General features: G+C 38.0%; 2 protein-coding genes and 1 long non-coding RNA gene across 5 annotated transcripts in view; 1 reads left to right on the top strand and 2 right to left on the bottom strand.

Annotated features, from left to right (window-relative positions):
* hrh2b (histamine receptor H2b) overlaps positions 1-6730 on the top strand; it is a 29019-nt gene extending 22289 nt beyond the window's left edge. The window contains exon 4 of the mRNA XM_082158361.1: positions 6358-6730. The gene's annotated coding sequence lies outside the window, so the exon portion shown is untranslated. The remainder of the gene's footprint in view (positions 1-6357) is intronic.
* Positions 2903-4571, bottom strand: LOC309489548. Of its 3 annotated transcripts, none has more exons than XR_014202445.1 (3): positions 4171-4571; positions 3589-3664; positions 2903-3318 (listed from the first exon to the last, which is right to left on the bottom strand). It is a non-coding gene; the product is annotated as an uncharacterized lncRNA (long non-coding RNA). The 3 variants fall into 3 exon arrangements; XR_014202446.1 differs by having other exon boundaries at positions 2903-3464; XR_014202447.1 differs by having other exon boundaries at positions 2903-3512.
* Positions 6731-6740: 10 nt separating the features above from the next.
* LOC309488897 (uncharacterized protein) overlaps positions 6741-14207 on the bottom strand; it is a 41327-nt gene continuing 33860 nt past the window's right edge. Inside the window, exons 25-35 of the mRNA XM_082157315.1 lie at positions 13189-13422; positions 12341-13060; positions 11224-11457; positions 9437-11095; positions 9278-9340; positions 8992-9174; positions 8686-8892; positions 7982-8590; positions 7751-7896; positions 7459-7633; positions 6741-7143 (exon numbers count right to left, since the gene is read on the bottom strand). Coding sequence (XP_082013441.1) covers positions 6863-7143; positions 7459-7633; positions 7751-7896; positions 7982-8590; positions 8686-8892; positions 8992-9174; positions 9278-9340; positions 9437-11095; positions 11224-11457; positions 12341-13060; positions 13189-13422 — 4511 coding nt within the window. The 3' untranslated portion in view covers positions 6741-6862. The remainder of the gene's footprint in view (positions 7144-7458; positions 7634-7750; positions 7897-7981; positions 8591-8685; positions 8893-8991; positions 9175-9277; positions 9341-9436; positions 11096-11223; positions 11458-12340; positions 13061-13188; positions 13423-14207) is intronic.

The raw sequence follows: 14207 nt of genomic DNA on the forward strand, positions 1-14207 counted from the left end.
ATGTGAAATTATTTTTGAATTTGGAGCTTTCTAGACTGAGAAAAGCCAGAAAATGTATTTTTGGCTTATGTGGATGAAAGACAACAACTCCCAGAATGCACTTGCTTCGCCCGTCCTAGGAGGCCACGCCTACCAGTAAGAGAGCGCAGTTGAAAACAAGAAGGCTAGGCTACCAGTGAGTCTCCGTGACGAGTTTGCCAGGGATTTCAAGATCGCACAAAATGTCCAGGATTCGGCTTTTGCGTTCTACAGTCGCCATTTATTATGTTTACTGTGGCGAGCAGGACGAGGCTGACGGCCGCGGGAGAACGGCGCGAGGCCGGTGGCGTGATTACTGAGACGCACGGTCTCGTAGGCTGAATTATTTAAGAAAATATATATTAAGATATTCAACCTTGTAGGTTCTTTTTTCCTGTGTAAAAAATCTCATATTATGTATGCAAACCCATTATATATATATATATATATATATATATATACCTCCAGGGCCGGCGCGTGCACTTCTGCCGCTCTAGGCAAAAAACATTTGTGCCGCCCCTAGGGCTGGTCCGAACAGGGCCGCGGGAAGTGGGGATGCTGGGGGTGCTGCAGCACCCCCTGTTTTCACAGAATTGTAAATGCAACGCATATGTTTGTTCATTAAAATGTATTAATTTTTAGCATTTAGTCATTTATTTGTAATAAACACTTTAAGTGGGCTATTTAATTTTTTTTTATTTATATGTTAAATTATCTTTTTAAAACATAAGCGCAGAGTGTTACGTAATATTGTGTGTGTGTGTGTGTGTGTGTGTGTGTGTGTGTGTGTGTGTGTGTGTGTGTGTCGAAAGAATTTGTCCGCAGCTGCTCAAAAACAAAAAACAGAAAACCGTCAAAAACCCCACTGTCAGTGTTTTGTAAGGAACAGGCAAATATGTAAAATATAGCAGGAGACATTTTAATTGTTTACTAATAAAACAGTTATTTTTTATGTCATTGTCGGCTAGACAGATGAAGTTGACGACTCGCGATCTTCGCAGCGCCAGAGAGAAATGCACATTTCATACGAATTACATAAGCAGTGCAGTCTGTTTTCTTTCGTTTTGAATTGTTCTGCTTAAAAGTAGACATTTCAAGCTATCTATGTCTCAGGTCTGTGAGGCAATAGGCTACCTTATAGGCCCACGGTGAGTTTCGGTTCATTTATGAGACGAGCTCCAGGTTCGCCAGCGCCTCCGTGTCCTGATTATCTATTTTCTAATAGCTTATATATTCTTCTTATTTATTGAATCCAGACAATTGGTTGATGAAACATCGATTAAAATTAAGATACAATTAATACAAAACGAAATTAAATTTAAAGACAGGCTTTGTGCTTTCAGTTTGAGGTCTCTGTGAAAGTTTTAAAACATTCTTTTAGTGCCGCTTTAGAGAAATACATTTCAAAAAAAAAAAGCGACTTAGTCCAGTGCGACTTAGGCTATATATGTTTTTTTCTTCCTCGTGGCGCATTTTGTGACTGATATGCGACTCCGGAGCAATAAAATAAAAGGGACTCCGGAATAAAAGCAGAATCAATAAAGTCAAAAATGTGATGTGCAGTCAGGTTTGAGAGTGTGCGCGTTTTTTGAGGAGTTTTATAGTCTTGATATTGTTTCTTATTCAAAAGTGGTGACGCCCCTATCCACGCTGCAGCAATATAAAACGCACACACACATGTCTGTTAAATTAAGCAATACTTTAAGGTAGTCTATATTTTTCTGACTAACAAATTACTGACACAGTAAAGGGTAGATTTAAATAAAGAAAAACAAAATTTCAATAAAGAAAAACAAAATTTCAATAAAGAAAAAAACTAAATGTAAAATTTAAATAAAGAAAAAACGAAATTTAAATAAAGAAAAAAAACATTTAAATAAAGAAAAAACAAAATTTTAAATTTAAATAAAGAAAAAACGAAATTTAAATAAAGTAAAACGAAATTTACATAAAGAAAAACGAAATTAAGTTAAATTAAAATCGAGATTAATTTAGATTGATAATAATGGGTAAAAATGCTAATTGCCTATATTTTGTTTCTATTGTTATATTTTCCACAATGTCAAAGCAACGCAGCTTAACCCAAAACACAAGCTCAGGCATGCACTTCTGTCCATACAAACTCCGCTGTTCTGCGCTCTAGCCAGAGAACACTCCCGTTGCAGGAACACTTTAGGCTAAGAGGAAGCAAATATATACATACCGGTATACTATGCGTAGCTGGATGTGATCGGGGATTTTGGCTGTGTAACATTTAAAGCCACTTAAATTAACGAAATGACTAAAATAAAGATTCGTTCATTTTTATGAACGAGATCGAACAAGAGAGTCAGTAAAATTATCCGAACTTCCCATCACTCAGTCATGAGTCATGACTCGTGAGAGCAGGGGGCGGGGCGGCGCGGGGCGGCGCAGGGCGGCGCAGCGGCAGCTCAGCAAATCATATAGCCTATTTTGTGAATTGTTCATTCCCGATTGGCACACATTTTGCCGCCCTTACAAAAGTGCCGCTCTAGGCAATTGCCTAGTTCGCCTATATGGACGCGCCGGCCCTGTATACCTCATAACATCAGTAACTCGACAGCCCTACCTAGAATGGTTTTCCTCAGCGTTTGTAATGTCTGCACAAAGGGCAGCTGTGCGAAGATTCACCTTTGGAAAATATTACACCAGAATGAATTGCATTGCTATCCCACCCCAAAACATACAACAATATCAACGATAAATGCTGACCAATACTTAATTATATTACTTTTTACTGAAAATGATATAATTCAATAAAACAAACAAAATGTAATGTACATAGCTATGCATGATTAAATACACTCTAGATGTGTATATAATGAACATATCTACATTTTCATTCAAACAATTAAAACATTAATTAAATAATTATATTTTATTTACTGACAACAATGAGAAATATTAATAAATTAGTAAAAGAATGAATGAAAGTCACCATCACACAATAAACAAATGTATATACAAATCAACACATGAAACAAAGCTTTATTCAAATTACAATCATGTATGTAGGCCACAGGCGCTGAACCCCACATCCTTCTGCCATCTCAACACAGCGGCTCCCATTCTGAGGCTTTATTCTGATGAATCAGCTGACCGCCAGAGGTGAGCCGTGCCTTCGTGCCTCAGGTTGTTGCGTGTTGTGTTGTGCTTCACAATCTGAGGCAATAAGGGAAGGTGGAGTGATGGAGGGACTCATCCATGGCACCATCTCCAGGATTCTGCTCTGGCCTCCTCATCCTCAGTGCTTACACCAGTCTGCTGACATTGCAGATCCTACAAAAATGCACAAACATAACACAAAAGCAGTCATTTTAACCGCACAATGTCATTTGATTTCAGGATTATTTAGAAGACAAAAGCGCTTTTTTTCACAAATGCCGCCATCATCTTCCCTCGCAGGTCCTGCTCCACCACAAAAGCTGTGCGGCAAATGCACAGAAATCAAGAATCAGAAAAGTGATGTAGCTCTGTTTGAAATTACAATAATTAAAATAAACTTAATATTTAAATAGTTGTTGTTATTCATTTCTGTAGTATACTCACTCAAAGCCTTTGATGGCTGCATTCAGCTTCATGAGCCTCTCCTCCACTGGATAAACACACATCTGTTCATCTGTTCCTGTAACATCCAGACAAGATTCACATTACCTCTGTGATTTATGAGCTCAACACTACATTTACATGTTGAGGTTGTTTTAACTTTTTATCCAACATAAATGTTCCTCAATTTATCAACTACTAATGGACAAATAAAATAGATAACTTATGTTTAGTTACTTTATAGATTTGTTCTACATAATAGCACACATTCATCACTCAGATCATGTCAGATGTCTATTTCATGTTGTGATATTTCAAGATTTTCTTGTCAGATGTAAATAGACGTTTAAAATAAGCGTCTTTAAGATGTATATGGTTTATGTAAATCCACTTTAGAGACGTAACTTACGTGTCCTTACTGGAGCTCCCCTGTTAGCTAACGTTATACATAATAAAACGTGTTTTTACAGCAAAATCACAACTATACTACACTGTGTAACGTCTTTACACCTTCAACAATTCAACAGTTTACTCTACAGTAGTTCAACACATGCAATTTTAACACAAGGAACCGTGATTACTCACATTTGAAAGCACCCGCGTCGCTGATCTCTGCGATGTTTGATAATGACGTATCCTCTCGCGTGGCCTCCTGGGATAGAAGAGTATCCACGGATCAGCACTCAAATTCTGTGTGGAAGCAGTAAGCCATCCGGGAGCTTCTCGCCTACTCTTTTATGAATACTGATGTTTCGAACGTACTGCTTCCTTCACGTACTGTTTTCGCCTACTATATAGTAGGAAAGTAGGCATATTCGAACGCACTTAAGTCCGAATCTCGCGTTAATTAGTACGTCACCCAGGTAATTCTCGCCTACTCTTTTTGATTCGTACATACTTTTTCGCTCGCCTACTCTTCTTCCCATACTAAATAGTAGGGAAGTATGCGGTTTCGAACGCAGCCACTGTGTACATTCTGTGAGTGAGATCCCACCCTCTATGGGCGGGCTGAAAACATGCGGGACAGCCCCTCCTACTGTCTGTAGTCTTTAGCCTCTGGCCAAAAAATACATAAATCTCTCATCTCAGAGGGATATGAGGGTGGAAAGCACGGTATTTCGAAATTACTACAGGTTTTCTATACAAAGCTTAATGCTAAATCCTGAAGTATCCCTTTAAACTACTTTAAACTTCAAACTACTTTAAACTAATTTAAACTTTAAACTAATTTAAACTTCAAACTAATTTAAACTTTAAACTACTTTAAACTTCAAACTACTTTAAACTTCTTCAAACTTTCTGGTCCAAACTTTCTCAAGCCAACTTAAAGTTTGTCTCGACTAACTTTTTAATCTAGTTTTAACATGTTGGTATTAAATGTTTTAACTACGATACAAATATGACTAGAAAGACTAAATATATATATATATATATATATATATATATATATATATATATATATATATATATATATATATATATATATATATATTATTCTTATTTGTCATTGACCCACCTCATAACTATACCAAATAGCTCATTGCATCCCCCCAGAAAACAAAACAAAAAACACAATTTATCTGTTCCCTGTCTCACTCTCTCTTCATGTCTCACTTTTAGGTGCGTCGTATACGTCGGGCAACCACTCCATCCTTTGCTCAGGCTGCCAATGCAGTTGCCACTGCGCAGGAACCATAGGGCAGGAACACAAAGCCACAGTAACCCTGGCAGCTGTAGTGTTAAGGGGGTTTATAGGACACATGATGTGACGTTGCCCCCGGGTGGTTAGGTAGGGGAGCGTGTAAACCAGACACTGTAATAAAGTCATGCTTTGAGATCACTCGTTGGAAATCTCTCTCTGTGTTTATTTGTTAAGTTAGAACCACTTAACTCAACAGCAGCAGTGCTTGGTGCTTTTGTCATCTGCTGGTTCCCCTATTTGACCTACTTCACATACATGGGAATGTGGGCAGATACCCATCCGAACAAATTGACTCACTCTATCGTTCTTTGGTTGGGATACCTCAACTCTGCACTGAACCCCATTCTCTACCCAGCCTTGAACCGGGATTTCCGTCGGGCATGCGCACAGCTGCTCTGCTGTAGACGCAGCAATCAGGGGGATTTGCCTTTTGTCTGAACAATGAATGCCCTTCTAACAGAAATAGACTCATAGCTATTCAACGAAACATGCAGTGGATACCAGGGCTCATTTCACACTTCGAGAAAATAACTGCATGAATGCATAATACATTAAGAATGTAATGCAATAACTATTGAATTATAAAACCAGATTCAACAATATACAAATGGTATATATGCTACCTAGATGGTATATATGCTATAATATGCTACCTAGACATTCCAAATGCACTAAATGCACTAATATTTAATTATTATATTGACATAGTTGGCAACAACATTAGAGGGAATCGGAAGTCTTGCACATCTACAGAAAATAGATACTTCCACATGAATAAAATGTGTGCACTGCATGGAAATATTTATGCTTGTTATCGCTCGTGACTGACAGCCTCTGCTTTTCTGCAACACCGAGGCCATTTCATTAGTGACTTTCAGCCACTGCGGCAAAATTCCTTAAACTTCTCAACATTCAGCTTTGACAAAGCAAAAAAATTTAATCAAAAAATTAAAAATAAAATGAATGCTTTCTTTGCCTGTTGTGACTGAGTGGCCAAGACAGGTGTTTAGGGGGGGCTCATCCCACCCCTGCCCATGGCTAGATCCGGCCCCGGGATGAGTCGACTTTAGCAATTAACTGTAACATTTATACAGAGATGTATACAGTGGCGTACTGTAAAATTAGACTTATTTGAAATGTTTCAAATAATGTTTTATTTAATAGTATTTCAGTCAACACTTTTGTTACATTTACAAAATATAATTTGAATCAATATGCTTTTTCATCCACTGTAAAACAGAAATGCTCATCACAAATAATTTTCCTTATTGGTTTTTATTTATGATGTTAAATTAACAGGCTAAAAACAAATATGTTGCTGATTAACCCGAAGATTGAAAGAGAACCACAAGATTAAACCAAAATCAGAAATATTTGAATGTGCTTAGGTTTGGACAAAGCCAAGCCTAGCCTAATGTAAGGATTACATTACTGTCCTCTAATTTTTTCCCCCCTCATTCTCATTTGCCACAGCAAAGATTATTGCAATAATTTCTGTAATTCCTGCTAGTAAATATTTTACAGGTTGTACACCACTCAGTTCAACCTAATAAAAATAGCAACAAAAACAACAAATCACTGGAAGGTGATTAGGTATTCTGGGTAAGCCTGTACATCATTGAAGATCACAAACATGGTTGGGTTGCTTATGTTGTCTGTCACACTGTTATAAAGATCAGCACTATTGGAGCTCTTCATAGGGGGAACAGGAAGGCCTGGTTTTCCTTGAGTGAAATCACCGACAAGCACCCTGGCGAGGTACATGCGTTTATGTCCGTTGACATCAGGTTTAGAATAGCCTTGGGCTGAGTAACTCGGGTCCACAGCAAAATATGAACCATTCCCATACATGGCTCCTAAAAACAGAACAAGAGAAATAGAATGTTGGTTTAAAAGACAAATTGATACAAGTGCAAATAAAGTTTATGCTGGATTTAACAGTGTCGAGAGCAGGGCGGGGCCAAAAGCCATGGGAGCGGAGTGAGGACAGTGAAGGGTGAAAGAGGACCAGGCCTGGGACATTTTAAGTTGTTATTTGATTGTTTTTTATGAGCTGTATATTCTTGCCAACTGCCACTGTTTTCATTTTGTTATTTATTTTAGTATTAAAGTTTATGTTTAATGTTTGCCGGTTCTGCTTCCCTGAACTGAACTTTGTAACAGACTAATACCATGTGCCCCAGCGTAGCTGCGATTGAAGCCGTGGTGGTTGATCTGATCTGTTTTATCAGGGCCAGTGCCGTGGAAGAGACGCTGTTCATTGTTTTTGTGGTTGTTTTTGTCTTCCAGTTCTTCCTTTTTGATCATGTAGTTTCTCCAAAGTGTGCTGTTCTGAACTCTTTCGATCTAAAGACAAGAATAAACATTCAGCTTAATAAAACATTACTATTACACTATAGTGCTAACCAAAACCTTTCAAAACTAATAAATACACATTCCTCCTTCTCCTTAGTCTAGTCTTACTTTAATGATGTTAGAACGTAGTCGGGTTCTTCTGAACTCTTTCTCCACTTCGTCATATTCAGTCGAGCCTGCTGTGAGTTTTACAAGAACAACCGAATTTCCTTTCATGTCCTCCCAGTGTGAAGGCAAAGAACTTCGAGCTGCATCTATGGGCAAGAACAAAAACGTGAATAACTAATCTTTGTACATGATGGCCTTTGGATCATTGTCTAAATGATAAAATATTCACACCTTGCAGATCTACTCTATTTAGTTCAATCCTCATTCTGCCTCTTCTGGCTTCTTTGCGAATTAAATCGGCATCATAATCATCATTATTAATCTTGATTCTCACTGAAGGTTGCCGGTTCTGAAAGGCCTTTTCCAGGTCATAATTAGTCAGCATATCAAAGTTTATGATGCTGCGTCCATTCTCCTGATATTGCCACTTGACTACACTGCTGATCATAAATGCCTCACGTCTTCGGTTTTCATTCCTTTCCACCTTGCGGATCATGTCCCGAATACGACTCTCTACACATTGAACGTCTCTTGTCAGTCCCTCCAATGTGACGACAGAGTCTTGGCCTTTCTTCTCAAGTTGGACACTGACTGTGAACTCCCTCTGCATGCCATTCAGTATTTCTACATCCTCCCTTGTGAAATGAGCAATGGCTGGATCACGGATTGGGACGGTCAAATGCTCCCGTACTATCAAGCTGTTGATCATGTCTCTGGCTTCCTTCAGGTCCTCTGGTATCTCTCCACACAGCTGGAACACAGCTGGCTCAATTTCCTCACCCACCATCACAAACTCTTCATTTGTGGGAGATTCTGAACTTTCCCCCCTCCAAAAAAAGTCTGCAGGTTTGATAGAAAAAATAGAGATCAATTATTTTTAATTTAAAAACAAATTCAGATTAATAGAAAAAGCATTATTTTTATTGTTTACTAACCTTTAATTTTGGTAAACAGATCGTTATCCTCCTCTACTTTTTCACCAGATATTCTGACCATGCTTTGGTGGAAGTCTCCCAACATGTTCGTCTGGAATATAAGAAACTTCACAAACTTTACATGCACCGGTTTCTTTTTCTTCACAAAGTCAACAACTGCATCAACCATTGCATCTGCAACATCAGCTGGTTTTGCACCTCCCTGACCTAAAGGGTTACAGACAAATTTACCAAAAAAAAAGAAGAAAATAATCAGCAATGTACTGCAACTACTGTATAAACATAAGACCAGACAAAGAGTCTTACCAGTGCCAAGAGCTGGGAAGGCAATTGAAGTAATTTGGCGTGATTCGCACAACTTCAGAACAGACAAAACGACATCCTTAATGTCAGATGGACTATTGCGACCAATAATATGGATGATGTTTCCACATGGCAGGAGCCCGGCTGAGGTCACAATCTCTGTTTGCTGCGTGTTTGATGATCTCACTATTGGAAATAAATGGGTTTACCAATAGTATATAAAGTCCATTAGATCACTGTTGACATATAAATCTAAAAGATAAAATATCAAATTTGAACGACTACAAACCAATCTGTGAACATGCATTTTCCACTTGTAATCCAGCGGCGTCTAAAATGGCCTTTGATACTCCTGGATTACAAAGAGAAATTGGCAGTTACTGTACATTGTAATTCTCTTTATTTGTTAAATGAATTCTAAATGAAACTGAAATGAAGTTGGATTAACCTGCTTTCAGAGAAAATGTCTGATTTGAGGAGTTGACAATTGCATCAGTTTTTTCTTTAGTTATATCTCCGGATGAAACCTCCAGAGTCACTCGACCCAGCTGCATAGTGTGCACCCCAAGAGGGGGAGAGGAGACTTTGCCAACATCCTCTTCCAGCATGTTATCTTCCTGGAGCACCACCACAAAGCTTTTTTCCTTCAACAGCATTGAGAGCCTCATTTTACCCTGTTCCTTGAAGTACTTCTTTGCTCCTGCCTTTTTAATGATGTGTGTGTCTGTGTAAAGAGAATCTGCCAACCGTTTAAAGAAAGTCATAACTGGCTGGACAAATATACGCTCTCCAGACAGTCTGATCCAGGGTCTCTTTGAATCAAAATTTACTTTCACGTCCTTAGACTTCATAAAACGCTGCCAGTCTTGTGATTTTCTGTCTTTTATGAATTCAACTGCTGCATGTGATTTGACACGAACAGCTTCTTCAATTCTAGTGTGTTCTACAATGAAACGTCTAAAGTTCTCACTGACCTTCATCACTGGTTCTCTGAATCCAGTCACTATTATTTTGTCTCTCTGTTTAGACAAGTTTATAATCACAGATGTCTTTTTGGAAGTATTGAACATTTCTTGCCATTTTTTTTTTAGATCCTGCCACTCTGGCATTTGAAGGACACCCTTATCTTCTATAATAAGGTCTTTGGATGTAAGAACCATATTCACCCTCTTCTCTGCCTCAATAAGTGATTTTGCTGTGCTCCCAATCACAACAACATCTTCATTTTTGATTGTGTAGACAGCAGTTATTCCATAAGATATAAAGAGATCTGTGGACATTTCATCACAGTTCACTGATCTCAGGAACTCCAGGACTGAATGGTCAATCTTTAAGGGCTTCTGTTTCATGTTTATTTTCTTCTCAAGGACCCAATTCTTGAACATGATGATATCTGTATGAAGACCTGCTAAAACTAAGCTGTTTATTTTTTTGTCGTAGTCAATATGCAGGTGTGGAGGAACAGCACTTTTCAGGCCATCTTGTAAAAACAGAGAGTACATGGCAGGAGAAATCTCCATATGGTCTGTCACACTGTTCTTCTCTCTCTCCACCATTTGATTTGTTGCTCTCTCTATAATTTTATCCATGATGGGCTTCAATCCATTTATATCATGGGTCATTCCCACCAGTGTCAGGACACCTTTAGAGGCATCCATATCTGTGAAGACCTTATCTTTCACCAATTCCTTTACATCACTCTCCACTTTAGACCACAAGGGATGTGACACCGGCCACTCAGATGTTGTGTAGTTTGAGATTATTTTCTTGAAGGCATCACAGGCATTCTTACTCCAGCCATCAATGTGTCTTCTGGTAACTCCTTTCTGTTTTAGTAATGCTGGATCAGGACTGAGCAAAGCTTCAGGTTTGTCCATGTTTACTTGGCAGAAGTGTGAGCTCATCTGGTCTTTAATAGAGGAAATCTCCCCTTTCTTGAGGAGGAACTCCCTGATGGCAGGATGTACACTGACTGTAATGGGTTCAGGCAGCTTCAAATGTGGTCTGTTGCCACCATACAAGACTGTATCCAGTGATTTAAAGTAGGGATATATCTTGACTGGAACTTCACAGATGTTATTCTCTTGCTTTAAAACTCTCTCTATGGCTATAAAGAATGAAAGTTGCAGGTACAATGAATAAATGTAACGATATTGTTAAAATGAGGAAAATAAATGTAACCAATTCTAGAATTATAACAGCAAAGACTACCAGCAATTGCACATGTATTCATACCTTCTTCCTCCTGAAAGGTAATAATGGCTGCTTGCTCTGATGGAATTGTGATAACTTCCTCTACTGGACCACCCCATTTCTCGAAATACAGCTCCAGCAGCATCTTGTTGTTGTTGGCCTCAGCTGGAAGGTTCTCCACCCGCACACATGTGCTTCTCTCCAGTGCACAGGCCCTCAGATCATTCTTCTTGAACTTTTTATGCGTTCTACTGTCCTCAAGGAACTTTACTGCATCTGTCAGAAATTATAGTTTACAGAATGCATTTGATCAGAGGCGCGGGAAGTACGGGTGCTGCTGCACCCCGTTTTTACAGGATTGTAAATTCAATGCAAATTTTTGTTAATTTACATTTATTCGGTTTTAGCCTTTGATAATTTATTTGTGATAAACACTTTTTAAGTGGGCTATTTTTATTTTTTTTAAAGTGTTATTTACACATCAAGGAAAACATCTTGGAGCGCTGCTTGCTGGAAGGACCCAGAAGCTGCTCTTTGGTTGGGTTTCAAACTTGTATTTATAGAAAAAAGATTCAAGGCACTTCTGGTTCAAAAAAGTTAAAAAGCCTTCATTTAAACCATGGCTCACATAAGAAATGTTAAAAATAACTAAAACACTGCACATTTTATTTTATTTTTATTTTTATGTCCCATATACCGGTCTGTTGCATTACGATTGCAAGCCGTATCAATAATGTCAAAAAAGTGATGTGTATTAAAATATGTGTATGCTGTTTAAACGATTGCTCTCACCGATACGCTTGTTGTGCTTCGTGGAGTTTTGCATGTTTATAGACTCGATAATATTTCTTATTTAAATGTTGTGAAAAAAAACAAAAAAACAGCAACCCCAAAATAAACCTTCTTCCCACGCCCCTGTCAATTCATTATAGCATACAACTATACCAGCAAAATATCAAAGGTGTTCATTTTATAAAAATCTCATTTTTAGATCTACAATTTTCTTCAGTTTTCTAATTTCCTCCAGGCCAAAAAGACCATCATGTAAAGCTCAACATTATGCAGTCAAGGTTAAGCTTTTGGTGCAAAAGAGTTTGACTAAGTGAATTATGATTACATTATGATAAAAAAAATATGTATATGTTATATGATAACTTACCACTGGGATTTTTAAAGGTCACAACTGCTTTTCTTAATTCTGGTATTAATTCTATGGTAAAGTCATTTTCAGAAAGACTTGTAATGTTCTCCACCAAAAGAGTCAAAACATCTTGTTTAATCTCATCTGGAAGGTTCTCCAGGACCACAGCACTTGACTCTCTCTCTATTTGATTTGTTGCTCTCTCTATAATTTTCTCCATGATGGGCTTCAGTCCAGTTATCTCATGGGTCATTCCCGCCAGTGTAAGGACACCTTTAGAGGCATCCATATCTGTGAAAACCTTATCTTTCACCAATTCCTTTACATCACTCTCCACTTTAGACCACAAGGGGTGTGACACCGGCCACTCAGATGTTGTGTAGTTTGAGATTATTTTCTTGAAGGCATCACAGGCATTCTTACTCCAGCCATCAATGCGTCTTCTGGTAACTCCTTTCTGTTTTAGTAATGCTGGATCAGGACTGAGCAAAGCTTCAGGTTTGTCCATTTTCATTTTGCAGAAATGTGAGCTCATCTGGTCTTTAATAGAGGAAATCTCCCCTTTCTTGAGGAGGAACTTCCTGATGGCAGGATGTACACTGACTGTAATGGGTTCAGGCAGCTTCAATTGTGGTCTGTTGCCACCATACAAGACTGTATCCAGTGATTTAAAGTAGGGATATATCTTGACTGGAACTTCACAGATGTTATTCTCTTGCTTCAAAACTCTCTCTATGGCTATAAAGAATGAAAGTTGCAGGTACAATGAATAAATGTAATGATATTGTTAAAATGAGGTAACAAATTTTAACCAATTCTAGAATTATAACAGCAAAGACTACCAGCAATTGCACATGTATTTATACCTTCTTCCTCCTGAAAGGTAATAATGGCTGTGTGTTCTGATGGAATTGTGATTACTTCCTCTACTGGACCACCCCATTTCTCAAAATACAGCTCCAGCAGCATCTTGTTGTTGTTGGCCTCAGCTGGAAGATTCTCCACCCGCACACATGTGCTTCTCTCCAGTGCACGGGCCCTCAGATCATTCTTCTTGAACTTATTATGCGTTCTGCTGTCCTCAAGGAACTTTACTGCATCTGTCAGAAATTATAGTTTACAGAATGTGTCGGAGGCATTTGTTCAGGGGTGCGGGATGTACAGGTGCTGCTGCACCCCGTTTTCACAGGATTGTAAATTCAATGCAAATTTTTGTTCATTTTCATTTATTCGTTTTTAGCATTTGATAATTTATTTGTGATAAAAACTTTTTAAGTGGGCTATTTAAAAAAAAAAAGAAGTTATTAATACATCAAGGAAAACATCTTGGAGCGCTGCTTGCTGGAAAGACCCAGAAGCTGCTCTTTGGTTGGGTTTCAAACTTGTATTTATAGAAAAAAAGATTCAAGGCACTTCTGGTTCAAAAAAGTTCAAATGCCTTCATTTAAACCATGGCTCACTTAAGAAATGTTAAAAATAACTAAAACACTGCACATTTTATTTTTAATTTTTATGTCCCATATACCGGTCCGTTGCATTACGATTGCAAGCAGTATCAATAATGTCAAAATTCAAAAAAGTGATGTGCAGTCAAATATGTAGCTGTTTAAACGACTGTTCTCACCGATACGCTTGTTGTGCTTCGTGGAGTTTTGCATGTTTTATAGACTCGATAATATTTATTATTTAAATGTTGTGCCCAAAAAAAAAAAAAAAAAACACCAACCTAAACATTCTTCCCACACCCCTGTCAAGTCATAATAGCATACAACTATATATACCAGCAAAATATCAAAGCTGTTCATTTTATAAAAATCACATTTTTAGATCTACAATTTTCTTCAGTTTTCTAATTTCCTCCAGGCCAAAAAGACCATCACATAAA

This window comes from Leuciscus leuciscus, assembly GCF_965113295.1.
Source record: "Leuciscus leuciscus genome assembly, chromosome: 24".
Classification (NCBI taxonomy): domain Eukaryota; kingdom Metazoa; phylum Chordata; class Actinopteri; order Cypriniformes; family Leuciscidae; genus Leuciscus; species Leuciscus leuciscus.